The sequence below is a fragment of the Ostreococcus lucimarinus genome, chromosome 20 (genome assembly GCF_000092065.1).
Source record: "Ostreococcus lucimarinus CCE9901 chromosome 20, complete sequence".
Classification (NCBI taxonomy): Eukaryota; Viridiplantae; Chlorophyta; class Mamiellophyceae; order Mamiellales; family Bathycoccaceae; genus Ostreococcus; species Ostreococcus sp. 'lucimarinus'.
Genome location: NC_009374.1, coordinates 431193 through 444176, shown reverse-complemented (window position 1 = coordinate 444176; position 12984 = coordinate 431193). Strand labels below are relative to the sequence as shown.

Sequence of the window (12984 nt, the reverse complement as noted above, 5' to 3'; positions counted from 1 at the left end):
TTATACGGCGACGACGGGGGAAGTGATGACGGTGCCGACGCCGGTGTCGGTGAGAATTTCGAGGAGTAGGCTGTGCTTGGCGCGACCGTCGATGATGTGCGCGCTCTTCACGCCGTTCGTGATGCTGGTCATGCAACATTCGACTTTGGGAATCATGCCTCCCGCAATCACACCCTTCGCGATGGCTTCTTCCGTCTCCTTCATGGTCAGCTCGCGAATCAAAGTGTTGGGATCATCCTTATCGGTGCACACGCCCGGAACGTCCGTCATCAAGATGAGCTTCTCCGCCCCGAGCTTGGCCGCGATTGCACCAGCCGCGGTATCCGCGTTCACGTTAAGCGCCTGACCGTCTGCATCCATGGCGACAGTGGCGACGACGGGAATGTACCCCACATTCACGAGTTCACGAATCAACCGCGTGTCCACCTGCGTCACGTCGCCGACGAAACCCAACTCCTCGCTCTTCACCACGCCGCGCAATAAATTCCCATCCTTGCCGCAGATCCCGACAGCTTTCCCGCCTGCGCACGAAATCAAGCTCACGATGGACTTGTTCACCTTACCCGTGAGCACCTGCTCGACGATTTCCATCGTCTGCGCGTCGGTGACTCGCAGCCCGTTTAAGAACTTCGCCTCGACGCCGACCCTGTTCAGCATCGCGTTAATCTCTGGCCCACCCCCGTGCACGAGCACCGGCCGAATGCCCACCGTCGACAGCAACACCACATCACGAATCACCGCCGCCTTCAGTTCCTCGGACTTCATCGCCGCGCCGCCGTACTTGACCACCACGGTTTGCCCCGCGAAGCGTTGCAAATACGGCAACGCCTCCGACAGCACCTTGACGCGCGTTTGATTATCGCTCTCCTGTTCCGCGCTCAGCGCGATCGCGCGCGCGCGATGCGCGGTTGAAGTCTGCGATCGCGAACCCGCTCGTCAGTCTCGCGCTTTCCGTCGATCGCGCGCCGTCTCCAATCGTATTCCCCGCGCCTCGGCGCGTCGTCGCCGCGCCGCGTTCAAAACCTAGTCCGACGCCCGCGCGTTCGCGCGCGCGCCACCGTCGCGCGCGACCCGCGCGCGCGGCGCATCGCGACGACATCGTCGTTCGCCGCGCGCGCTCGATCCCGCGCGCGCGCCCTCGGCGCCGCGTCGCCGCGTCGAAAAACATACCCTGGAACGCGTCGCGAATCTTCGCGCCCCCCGCGCGCCGTCCCCGCGCGCGCTCGCGCGCGCGCGCGTCGCGCACGACGCGGCAGACATGTTTAAGTTCTCACGCGGCCCGTCGACGGGACGGAAGAGGCGCGCGCGTCGACGAGACGCGGCGAGGAAATTGCGGCACAAAGTGACGGTTCGCCCGCGCCCATGGGACGGTTTCGAGGCGTCGACGCGCCCGAGATCGATCTCGACGCCTACGTCGCGTCGTTGACGCCCTCGCGCGCGCGTCACGCGTCGCACGCGCGCGCGAGCGCGTCGCGAGACGCCGTGCGCGTCGCGCGGTGGTTGGAGAATGAAAAAGTGCTCTTGCTGACGTTTCGCGACGCCGCGACGCAGCGACGGGCGCTGGGACGACTTTCGATGTTCATCGAGGACCCGGAGTGGCGCGGGAAAATCGCGGACGCGCTGCCGAGCGGCGCGAGGGGCGGGGTGGCGAATTACAGCGGACACAACGCGCGCGCGCGGGAGGTGTGCGCGTTTTACGCGGCGGCGCGGCGCGAGGGCGGGTGCTGGGAGGACGAAGAAGCGGTCGTCGAGGCGCTGGTGCGGTGCGGAGCGCTTCGGAGGAATGAGGATGGCGCGGTGGAGGTGAGCGAAAGCGCGATGGGGCGCGGAGGGTGGTGCGAATACGACGGCGAAGACGACGACGAGGAGAGCGTCGTTCCGGAGACGTGCGTCATCGCCGTGTGCGCGAGCGGAGACGCGCGCGAGGTCCAGGATGCGCTTTTACACGAAGCCATGCACGGGCTGTGGTACGCCAGGGAAAATTATGCGAGTTGGTGCTACGAATTTTATCGCGGCGACGCGCTCGGGGACGAGGAGCGCGCGATTTGGGTCGACTTTCTTCGCGAGCTTCGTTACGACGTGTCCGTGCGCGAGGTCGTGGTGAACGAGTTTCAGGCGTACATGGCCACAGAACGCGTGTTATTCGGCGGCGACGGCGCGACGGCGAACAAGGGAAAGAAATCAGGCGGCGCGATCGTTCGCGCCGGCGACGCGCTCGCGGCGATGCAAAAGAAATTCGCCGCGGCGGCGAGAGACGCCGTGCCGGACCCACCGCGGTGCGGACAGCTCACCGTGGTGTGGGAATAAATTATTTTATTGTTTTCGCCCTCGTTCGACGCGATGGGACGCGAAAATCTCGAAAATCGTCGGTGTACATTTTACAGATGAATAATAAAAGGGCGCCCCGAGGGCGCGTCGACGCCTCGGCGCCCTCGGGGGCAAAGAATGAAGCCAAAAAAGCTCACTAAATACGCACTCTCGCCGCTCGAACGCATCGCGCGCTCACACCGCGATGTCCCCGCACGCGTGCATCGCCGTCCAACTCGGCCGACTGCTCATGTTCCCCGTCACGCGCCGCGCGAGCGCGTCCTCGCGCGTCACCGCGACGCCGTGCTCGCGCTCGTCCGCGTCCCCGCCCATCCCGTCGTTCACGAACATCACCTCGTGCTCCTCGATCGTCCTCGGCGCCACGAACATCTTCCTCCTCGCGCTCCCGCTCGCGCTGTCCTCCGCCCCCTCGTACGCGTACCCATCCACGCGCAAGTGCGCCGGCGGCACGAAGCCGCGCAAACCCCACCTCGCGCGCGCGTCGCCCCGTCGCGCGTCCGAACCTCCCTCGCTCGCCCGCGGCGCGTTATACGCGCTCGCGTAGTACGAATCGTTCCTCGCCACCCCATCGCTCCGCGCGTCGTCCGTTCGCGCGCGCGTCGCGCGCATTCGCGCCTCCATCGCTCGCGCGTCGCTTTTTGCGTCGCTTTTTCGCGCGTCCCCGTCGTCGCGTTATCCGCTCGCCGCGCCTCCGCACGCGATCGTCGCGTCGCGCCGCGCGCGCCGCGCGTCGATCGACGCGTCGTGTCGACGTTCTTCGACGCGCGACGCGTTATGTCGCGAAGACACGGCGCGCGCGACGCGCGAATCGTCGCGGTGTGGCGACGCGTCGCGCGGCGCTGACGTGGCGACGCGTCGTCGCCGCGCGCGTCGAATCGGATTCGGCGCGGGTCTTTCTTTAGGCGTGCGACGCGCGGTGACTCGTATTTAACGTACGCGTATTAGTATTACCACGCGCGTCGATCGATCGATCGTGCGTAAATAGCACAGCGTACTCCGAACGACGAGTCATGACCCCTACGGTAAAAATATCACGTCCCGCCGGATCCATCGCCGCGCGAACGGGCCGGGGTCTCGATCTCGATCGCACGTCACGACGACGCGCGCCATGGGTTGTGCGCAGAGCACCCCAACGTACTATCACGCCGACCTGCTCGCGGTTCTTCGCTGTGACGTCACTTCATGGAAGGGCGATCGCGCGCGCCAATGGTTCAACAGTCCCCTGCTGACGGGAGACCCCGTGTGGAACGTACACCACGGCACCACGACCGCCCCCGCGCGTCCCCGTGACTCAGATTGGTCGAAAAACTCACCGCTGGCGACCGAGATTGTGGATATCTTGAACGGCGCACTGAAGGCCATGGGGGGGTGGCCCAGGCTTCCTATATGCTGTGGCGCCGGCGTCGAGGACGTCAGGTGGCCGCCGCCACAAATGGTCGAGGCATTCAACAAAGTGTGCAAGAAATTAAACGAGGATAAGCTCTTCAATGTGGGTCTCCAATGCAGAGTCGTCTCAGACAGAGTAGATCCACTAAACCCTGTATGTGCCTTCTGCGTGTTGGTGGAAAAAAAAAGTGACACGCGTGATGAGTTCGACACACCGAAATGTACTAGTGATTTGAACGAATTGACAACACACATAGCGCCAGGAGTCAGGCGACATGCTAAGGAGGCATTAGCCTGGTCACCGCCCGCAGACTGGATGTCCTCCTGCTATATGAGGCGCGAAGCTTTGCCTACTCCTTACAATGAATGAGAGACGAATCGTGTGTAGAGAAAAGGTGCGACTCTACTGTTCACGGTTCATGATTCATGGTCATCCACCTCGGACTGGAGGTCCAGCCTTCACATGGCACGCATCCGTGAAGCAACTTTTTATCATTCACGTATGTCGTATGATATTTAATATCTATTAAAGCATATCCAAATATATAAAAATATATTGTAATACAATCGCATACAATACACCATCTGTCGCAAGTCGCAAGCGGTTCCGGGGGTAAATTACTGTACGGTAATTTACCCACGCCATTTCGCGCGATGACTAGATATAAATAACTTAATGTATGAGGTCATGCGGCTAATTAGTGAGTTTCCATATGTCCGATCCTAACCCCTAAACCCTGGGGCTGGCACACAAACCCGCGGGGCGCCAACGGGCCCCTCGTCCGACCGACCGCGAAGGGCACACGCCAGGCACACACACGCCCGCGGGGCTGCGGAGGATCCCCGGATCTCCGGGCCTCACTTTGCGGCGCACCTCAAGCCTCGCTGAAATCCTTTTGCGAGATAAACCCACGCCAAAGATGTTTAAGAACCTCCTCGTACCGTTCGTTTTCGGCCTCGCCGTCGCGCACACCGCGCGCGCGGACGCGGGCGACACGTGTTCAACCCACACCGACTGCGTTGTTTCGAGCGGCTACGCGAGCGCGAACCCCTGGGCATCGAGCGAAGAGTTCTGTTACAACACCGGGACCTACAACGGCGTGACGGTCAGTGTGTGCTCAGACTGTTTCGGGTGCAGCGCGGGACCGCCACCGTATGGCAACTCGATCGACCAATCGTGCCCGTCCAAGTGTACGGACACAATTTCCAGTTACACCTCGTGTGGAACAGAAATCGCCACGGAAGTTGCCAATGGAGCCAAATGCTGGGACGGCGCCCACGGGTGCCCACCACTCCACAAAAAAGGCGGTAAATGGTGCAGTATGTACACGGGCGGCCAAAACGTATGCTGCGGTGACGACTGCTGTAAACCAGACGGTGGCGCGATCGCGGGCATCATCATTGGTACCGTCGTCGGCCTGACGTTGCTCATCGTCTCGTGCTGCTACTGTGGGCGGTGCGGGTGCTTCGCGTACCGACGCGACCAGCTCATCGCCACCGCCGTGGCGACGCGGCCGCAGCAGCCGCAAGTCATCTACGTCCAACAGGCGCCCGCAAAAGTCGACGTATAATCACGGACTCGCGGCGCGCGTCGTCGCCGTGCCTTTTTCGTATACATAACGTCGGTACATCGCGGTCGAGTGTGTCATAAATATATATTATGTGTATAACTGGACTGCATACCCGATTGTCCGTGAATACCCACCACGCGCATTCGCCGTCGATTCGCGCGACGGCGCTCGTCGACGCTTCGCGACGCGCGGCGTCGCGCGCGATCGCCGCGACGTCGCGCGAATCGCGTCGACGTCCGGGTCCGACATGCCGCGCTGGACGACCGTCGACGACGCCGCGACGGCGCTCGCGGAATCGCGCGGCGACGACGGCGCGCGCGTCGCGCTCGTCGACGTCGCGCGCGCGTGCGACGCGGTCGCGCGCGACGCGAGCGACGCGGCGAACGCGCGACGCGGACGCGCGCTGCTGGCGATCGCGGCGCGCGCGCGCGAGACGCGGCGAGGACGACGCGCCGAGGACGCGGCGGGAGACGCGCGGCGCGACGCGGAGGCGCTCGCGCGGGACGCGCGCGCGAGCGGGGCGAGCGAGGCGGCGATCGACGCGATCGAGGCGTGCGCGAGAAGCGCGAGGGCGTGGGAAGAGGCGGCGGCGGCGCGGGAAGACGCGGCGCGGGCGCGGAGGACGGCGCGGGAGAGGGCGAGCGCGAAGGCGCGGGAGCGGGACGCGGAGGACGCGCTCGGGACGATGAATCTCGGCGAAGCGGCGAGGGCGGCGAGCGCGGCGAACGTGATCCTGCGCGGCGAGGCGGAGGAGGAAGACGCGGAGAGCGACGACGATCGGGGCGTGGACGACGAGGCGCGAGCGACGTGCGAGCGCGTCGTCGAGCGCGTTCGACGCGTCGTGGACGAAGAGGTGAGCGCGAGCGTCGTCTTCGAGGGGTCGTCGCGGGTTTCCATCGACGCCGCGCGGTTGAGACGCGCGTGCGAGCGTTTGGCGGAGATTAGCGCGGATGAGACGCGTCTGAGGACGTCCATCGTGGCCAGGGCGCTGGTGGATGAGTTTTTAGCGCCGATGATTCGCGCGGGGGCGAAGAGCGTCGTCAAAGTCGTCGAAGAAGACGGCGGCGATTCGCTGCGGTACGAAACCGCGACGACGAAAAGCGTGGACGACGACAGCGCGCAAGCCTCGCTCGAGACGGCGTTGAGGTGGATCAGAAGTAAGTTGCCGAGCGAAGACGTCGCGAAAGCCGTCGGCGTCGAGGCGTGGGGAGACATCGCGAAGACGTGCGTGAACGCTTGGTTGAGCGCGCGACCGAGCGAGCGCGCGATCGATCGAACGTGCGCGGTCGAAGTCGTGGCTTCGAATTGCGGATTCGTGCCTCCGCCGTCGGACGGCGCGGCGTCGTACGCGGGCGGCGCTTTGGGCCCGCTCGAAGCCGAGGCGCTCGCGACGGAGATGCGCGAGGCGGAGACGCGCCGCGCCGCGGTGCTCGCGCGGGCGCGCGAGCTCGCGTTGAGTGACGATCAGACCATCGTTCGAACTTTGGGCGATGCGAAAACGCGTGGCGTAGGCCGCGGGACGGGCGAGGAAACTGAGACGTCGAAAGGCGCAAACAATCTTCTCGACGGCGCGCCCCGCACCGTGAGCAAGGCGACGGATTTACTCGCGGCGCACGTCGACGACGTGCTTCAATCGGCGACCGAGCTCGATCCGCACGCCCACCGGGCGTCAGCGAGCTTAGCCGCCGCCGCCGCGGATTGTCTAGATTTGTTTCGCGCCTGCGTCATCGCCGCGCGGGGAGAACAATTGAAGACAATTCACGCCGCTTCGCTCGTGTTTTACAACGATTGTCACCATCTGGCGAATCGCTTCAGCGCGAGCGTGTTCGCGCGCGGCGTGGCGTTAGAGCGACAGATCGGTCGTACGCCTGCGCTCATTTGGCCCGTCGAGCCTTTGAGAGCGTTAGGTGACGCTACTCGTGCGGAGGCCAATAATCGAGCGCTGCGCGAATTGCACGCCGCGCTCGACGTCGCGTCTGGGTTTTTGCGCTCGGCGGAAGTTCAGGTGAAAGAAGACATCGTCAAATCCATCGCGCGCGCGCGACACGTGATCCACCGCGTGGGTACGACGAGCATGTATGTCTTGCCCGATCCCATCGGAACGCAAGACGCGGCCGAGTTGGCGCTGCACTACGCGAGACGCGTGACGCTCGAAATCCTCTCCATGGAGGACATCTCGGTGGAGGAATCAGAAGCTTTGACGGAGATTATCGGCGTCGCGTTCGCGAGCGAAGGGTTAGTGGGCAAGAAGGGCGACGAAGACGCGATTCGCGCGCTCTTACGAGCCGTCGGCCCGGAATGGCAAAAAGTTCGAGAGCTCGGCGTCATGCTCAGCGCGCCTCTTCGCGACATCGCGACGAGCTGGGAGCGCGGATCGTTGCAGAAAGTCGGTTTTACCGCGAGCGAAGTTCGCGGTTTCATCGGTGCGCTGTTTAGTGAAACTCCGCTTCGAGCGGAGTGCCTAGCTAGAATAGGATAGTTTCGTAGATTAGCGGTAAACGTACGAGATATTGCGTTACATCACACCGCGTCGCGCCGCCGAATTATTACTTCGTCTCGAGGAGCTCGCCGTCTTCGTCGAACGAGTACGTCACGACCGAGCCAGATCTGGGCTTGCGTCCGATTGCCTTGTAGTGCACCGCGCTCGTGTTGCAAATCTTCACGAAATCGTCACCCTTGAGCGACGCGCCGCCGACCAAGAACCCGTCGATATCGCTCAGACGAGCCAATTCGGAGCAGTTGCCGGCGTTGACCGACCCCCCGTACTGAATGCGCGTCGCCTTGGCCACCTCTTCGCTGACGTTATCCGCCAGCCACTGACGAATCTTCGCGTGCACGTCTTGAACTTGCTCGGGCGTGGCCACCTTGCCAGTCCCGATCGCCCAAATCGGCTCGTACGCGATGACGACTTGCGATCCCCAGCTGGAGTGCTCCTTGTCGTCGATCTCCGTCGCCACGGCTTTGAGCTGAGCGAAAATCACATCCATCGTCTTTCCGCTCTCTCGCTCCTCCAGCGTTTCTCCGACGCACACGATCACGGACAAGCCGTGAAACCGCGCGTGCGCCACCTTCTTCCCCACGAACTCGTTCGATTCGTTGAAGAGATTTCTCCGTTCGCTGTGCCCGAGAATCACCCAAGGAATTCGTAAATCCTCCAACATCTCCGCGCTCACCTCCCCCGTGAACGCCCCCGTATCGCTATCGTAATGATGCGTCGGATCCACCAAACCCGGCTCGACCCAGCAATTCTGCGCCGCGACCTCGTACGGCGCCTTCAACGTCTCCGTCGCCTCGTCCAAGAACAAAAACGGCGGCGCCACGACGACGTCCACGTCCCTCAGCTCTCCCGCGTTCAGCTCCTCGATCAGCGTCTTCACCGACGCGCGCGTGCCGTTACACTTCCAATTTCCTCCCACGATGAACCGTCCGTTCCCCGCGTTCGTCGCGACGCGTCGTCGCGCGTCGTCGTCGCGCGGTCGCGTCAGCCATCGGCATCGCGTCGTTCGTTTCGTCGCGTCGCGCGCCGGCGTCGCGACGCGCGTCGGCGTCGCGACGCGCGTCATCGCGGTCATCGCGGCGTCGTTCGCTCGATCCGTCGCGCGCGCCGGAGGCGCGGCGTCGTCGACTCGCGTCGGCGTCGCGGCGCGACGGATAACGTCCGACGGGTGCCGAATGTCCGAATTCACATACATCCTCACTGTTTGTCCATAGAAACGCCCACCAACGTCGCCGAGGGGGCCTGCGCGACGCGCCGCACACCCGCGCGCGCGATGCACGCCGCCGCCCGAACGATCGCGCGACGATGCGCGCGACGCGCGTCCGTCTCCACGTCCGTCGCGCGTCAATTCGCGGTGCGCGAGCGACCGAGCGACGACCGACGCGCGCGACGAACGCGACGCGCGAACGATGACGTCTCGAGCGAGAAGACTGACGACGACGCGACGCGCGCGACGAACGCGACGCAGGCCGTGCCGCAGGGCGCAGGAGGCGCGACGAGCAACGCGGATGAATACGCGAAGATTCGCGCGACGCACGCGAACGTGACGGTGCGTGAGAAGAGAAGAGTGGGGGATCGAGCGGGACGCGAGGCGCGGGACGGAGGAGGACGACGCGCGAGGACGACGCGGGAAGACGACTGACGACGGGTGATGCGCGCGCAGTGGCCGGAAATTATCAATAAACCGATCGAAGAGGTCGATCCGGAGATGTCGGAGATCATCGAGCGGGAAAAGGCGCGACAGTGGAAGGGGCTCGAACTCATTCCTTCGGAAAATTTCGTGTCGAAGTCGGTGATGGACGCCGTGGGGTCCATCATGACGAACAAGTACTCTGAGGGTTACCCGGGAGCGCGTTATTACGGTGGTAACGAGTTCATCGATATGGCTGAGTCGATGTGCCAAGAGCGCGCGCTCAAGGCGTTCAACCTGGACCCGGCGAAGTGGGGGGTGAACGTGCAGTCGCTCTCGGGTTCGCCCGCGAACTTCCAGGTGTACACCGCGCTTTTGCAGCCGCACGATAAGATCATGGCGCTCGATTTGCCGCACGGTGGTCACTTGTCGCACGGTTACCAAACCGACACGAAGAAGATTAGTGCGACGTCCATCTTTTTCACTTCCGTGCCGTACCGCTTGGACGAGTCCACCGGCTTGATTGACTACGACGCGTGCGAAAAGACTGCGGCTTTGGTTCGCCCGAAGTTGATCGTCGCCGGTGCGTCCGCCTACGCGCGTTTGTACGATTACCCGCGAATGCGCAAGATTGCGGACAACTCCAACGCCATCTTGCTCGCCGACATGGCGCACATTTCCGGTTTGGTCGCCGCGGGCGAGGTGCCGTCGCCGTTCGACTACGCCGATGTCGTCACCACGACCACGCACAAGTCTCTCCGAGGCCCGCGTGGTGCGATGATCTTCTACCGTAAGGGTGAGAAGGGCAAGGATAAGAAAGGCAACCCGATCATGTACGATTTGGAGAGCAAGATTGATTTCGCCGTCTTCCCGGGTCTCCAAGGGGGTCCCCACAACCACACCATCGCCGGTCTCGCGGTGGCGCTCAAGCAAGCGGCTAGCCCGGAGTTCAAGGCTTACCAAAGGCAAGTCATGAGCAACATGCAAGCCATGGCGAACCGCCTCGTCCAACACGGTATCAAGCTTGTGTCTGGGGGTACGGATAACCATCTCGCTTTGCTCGACTTGCGCCCGATGGGCGTCGACGGCTCTCGCGTCGAGCGCGTCTTGGAGCTCGCGCACATCGCGTGCAACAAGAACACCGTCCCGGGTGACGTTTCTGCCATGGTGCCGGGTGGTTTGCGCATCGGTACTCCGGCGTTGACCTCGCGTGGTTTCACCGAGAAGGATTTTGAACAAGTCGCCGAGTTCATCGTTCGCGGCATCAAAATCGCGCAAGACGTCAAGTCCAAGTCTGAAGGCACCAAGCTCAAGGACTTCCGCGCCGCGCTCGAGTCCAAGGAGTGGCCGGAGCTCACGCAACTGACCAAGGATGTCGAGGAGTTCGCCACGCAATTCCCGACCATCGGTTTCGAGAAGGCTGAAGGCAAGTACACGCAGTCTCTGTGAGTTTTTGAAACGCGCGCGCTTTACTCTGTTCATTTATATCACTCATCAGCACGATGAATTACGAAATTTGCAATGTTCACACACCATGATTTTGTTTCAAATCATTTCGCTCATTTAGCCGATGATGATGCTGTCGTCTTTCAATACAATTTGCGTCGCGTTTGAGGCGCCGCGGCTAAATTAGATGCGCTAAAAACTCTCAGATGTACTGGCTGACCCATCTGAAACCCTCGGCGTATCCCATGCGACGAACGACGGAGCACATGAAAACTTCAATCGGTCGCATGTTCGTGTTCTCCAAGTTCACCTTACCCTTCCCCGTGGTGTAATTCGTCAATCCCAAGCAGTGTCGTAACTCCTCCTCGCTCGCCGCGTGCGGAATGTCAATCTTATTCCCCAAAATCAAAAACGGCACGTTCCCGAGCGAATCATCGCCGAGCAAAGAATCGAGCTCCTTCTTACTCTCCATGAACCGCTCCTTATCCACCGCATCGACGAGAAACACGATCGCATCCACCTTGGCGTAGTAATCCTTCCACACGCGTCGCGCGACTTCGTGTCCGCCCAAATCAAACGCCTTGAACCGGATCTGCCCGATCGACAACTCCTCGCTCGTCGGGTACTGCGTCGGCTGATGCTGCGCCAATCGTTCATCCTTGAGCATGTGCATCAATGTCGTTTTCCCCGCGTTATCTAACCCCTGCGCGTGCGTTAAAACCGTTCGCGCGCGCGTCAGTCACACGAAATCCGTCGACTTTCGTCGCGGCCCGTTGCGTCGCGATCTTCATCTTTTCCGTCGTTTTCGCGCGCCGCGACGCGCGCGCGCGCCGTCTCGCACGCTCAAACGACGCACCAAAAACAGTATCTTCGCATTCTTCTGCCACAGCCCGAGACTGGCGAGGACGTCGTAGAACCAGTCGAAGAAGAACACCATGGCGCGTTGTGCCGCGCCCGCGCGCGCCGCGCGTCGCGTCGTCGACGCGAGACGACGCCTCGACCGCGACTCGACGGCGCGAATGGCGTCGCGGCTCGCGCGGACGCGCGTTAAAAATACGCCGCGTCGATGGCGCGCGTCGTCGGCGGCGCGCGCGGCGACGCGCGGGCGCGGACGACGCGCGACGTCGTTCGCGCCGCTCGAAATATCTGCAGCTTCGCGCGGCGCGGCGCGAGCGGCGCGCGGCGCGGCGCGAGCGGCGCGCGCGCGCGGGCGTCGGGTCGTCGTCGTGCCGGGATTTTTGACCGGGAGCGACGCGTACGAGGGCGTCGCGCGCGCGCTGGCGCGAGCGATCGGGGACGACGCGCGCGTGCGCGTCGCGCCGGTGAAGCGAGAGATGTGGTTCGGGACGCTGCGCGGCGGTTCGTTCGAGGAGATTTTAGACGTCGTCGACGCGTGCGCGCGAGAGGCGGCGAGGGATGGCGGTGAGAGGGTGTGCTTGGTCGGACACAGCGCGGGAGGGTGGTTGGGGCGGTTGTATTTGGGCGACGCGCGGGCGTATCGCGGCGAAGCGCCGTACGACGGCGCGCGATTCGTGGACGCGTTGATCACGCTCGGCGCGCCGCACGGGAGCTTGGAGAAGTATCCGTTCGGTCGCGTGAGAGAGAATAGACCGGGGGAGAGCGAGTCGATGCCGGACGACGCGCGAGGGTCGTCGCTCGCGTTTACGAATTATTATTATCCGGGCGCGTATCGCGCCGACGTGCGATACGTCGACGTCGTCGGTGATTACGCCCGCGGCTCGGCGAATTTCGAGCTCTTTGACGCGCTGTGCGATAGGAGTGACACCAAGCGACCGCTCGTCGATCGCGTGCGCGCCGCTTGGGAAGCGTTCACGATCGGAGTTTCGTACGCCGCCAACTGCGGAAGAGCCGACGTCCGCGGCGACGGCGTCACCCCGATCGACACCGCCCACGCCCTGACGGGCTCTGAACACGTCATCTTGCCCGGCGTGTACCACGGCCCGACGAAACCGACTCGTTGGTACGGCGCCGATTCCGTCGTTGAACTGTGGTATCCGTACTGTTTGTAACAAAGCTCGCCCGCCGGCCGCCGCCGCACAACGCGCCGATGTCCGATCGCGCCGTCGTCCCGAGCGCGTCCGCCGAGCTCGCGCGCGCGTCGTCGC

At 63.2% G+C, this 12984-nt stretch overlaps 9 protein-coding genes across 9 annotated transcripts; 6 read left to right on the top strand and 3 right to left on the bottom strand.

The window, feature by feature from the left end:
- Positions 1-1333, bottom strand: OSTLU_52011 (predicted protein; the record flags this gene model as incomplete). The annotated part of the gene is made up of 2 exons (XM_001422555.1): positions 1171-1333; positions 1-915 (listed from the first exon to the last, which is right to left on the bottom strand). Exons 1-2 carry the CDS (start codon positions 1258-1260, stop codon positions 1-3), a joined length of 1005 nt encoding a protein of 334 aa, XP_001422592.1. The 5' UTR covers positions 1261-1333.
- Positions 1334-1362: 29 nt separating this feature from the next.
- Positions 1363-2399, top strand: OSTLU_25883 (predicted protein; the record flags this gene model as incomplete). Its single annotated transcript, XM_001422715.1, has 1 exon — positions 1363-2399. One exon carries the CDS (start codon positions 1363-1365, stop codon positions 2305-2307), a length of 945 nt encoding a protein of 314 aa, XP_001422752.1. The 3' UTR covers positions 2308-2399.
- A 1037-nt stretch (positions 2400-3436) lies between these two features.
- OSTLU_29558 (predicted protein) lies at positions 3437-4084 on the top strand (the record flags this gene model as incomplete). The annotated part of the gene is made up of 1 exon (XM_001422714.1): positions 3437-4084. The coding sequence occupies one exon, from the start codon at positions 3437-3439 to the stop codon at positions 4082-4084; it is 648 nt and encodes a 215-aa protein (XP_001422751.1).
- Positions 4085-4634: 550 nt separating this feature from the next.
- OSTLU_29557 (predicted protein) lies at positions 4635-5285 on the top strand (the record flags this gene model as incomplete). The annotated part of the gene is made up of 1 exon (XM_001422713.1): positions 4635-5285. One exon carries the CDS (start codon positions 4635-4637, stop codon positions 5283-5285), a length of 651 nt encoding a protein of 216 aa, XP_001422750.1.
- A 685-nt stretch (positions 5286-5970) lies between these two features.
- Positions 5971-7764, top strand: OSTLU_29556 (predicted protein; the record flags this gene model as incomplete). The annotated part of the gene is made up of 1 exon (XM_001422712.1): positions 5971-7764. One exon carries the CDS (start codon positions 5971-5973, stop codon positions 7762-7764), a length of 1794 nt encoding a protein of 597 aa, XP_001422749.1.
- A 67-nt stretch (positions 7765-7831) lies between these two features.
- On the bottom strand, positions 7832-8848 carry OSTLU_43602 (predicted protein; the record flags this gene model as incomplete). The annotated part of the gene is made up of 1 exon (XM_001422554.1): positions 7832-8848. One exon carries the CDS (start codon positions 8846-8848, stop codon positions 7832-7834), a length of 1017 nt encoding a protein of 338 aa, XP_001422591.1.
- Positions 8849-9042: 194 nt separating this feature from the next.
- Positions 9043-10959, top strand: OSTLU_29554 (predicted protein). The gene is made up of 3 exons (XM_001422711.1): positions 9043-9136; positions 9251-9331; positions 9446-10959. The coding sequence occupies exons 1-3, from the start codon at positions 9056-9058 to the stop codon at positions 10859-10861; spliced, it is 1578 nt and encodes a 525-aa protein (XP_001422748.1). The 5' UTR covers positions 9043-9055; the 3' UTR covers positions 10862-10959.
- Positions 10960-11060: 101 nt separating this feature from the next.
- OSTLU_43732 (predicted protein) lies at positions 11061-11795 on the bottom strand (the record flags this gene model as incomplete). Its single annotated transcript, XM_001422553.1, has 2 exons — positions 11061-11561; positions 11715-11795. 2 exons carry the CDS (start codon positions 11793-11795, stop codon positions 11061-11063), a joined length of 582 nt encoding a protein of 193 aa, XP_001422590.1.
- Positions 11796-11877: 82 nt separating this feature from the next.
- Positions 11878-12888, top strand: OSTLU_43573 (predicted protein; the record flags this gene model as incomplete). Its single annotated transcript, XM_001422710.1, has 2 exons — positions 11878-12448; positions 12506-12888. 2 exons carry the CDS (start codon positions 11878-11880, stop codon positions 12886-12888), a joined length of 954 nt encoding a protein of 317 aa, XP_001422747.1.
- Positions 12889-12984: the final 96 nt, after the last annotated feature.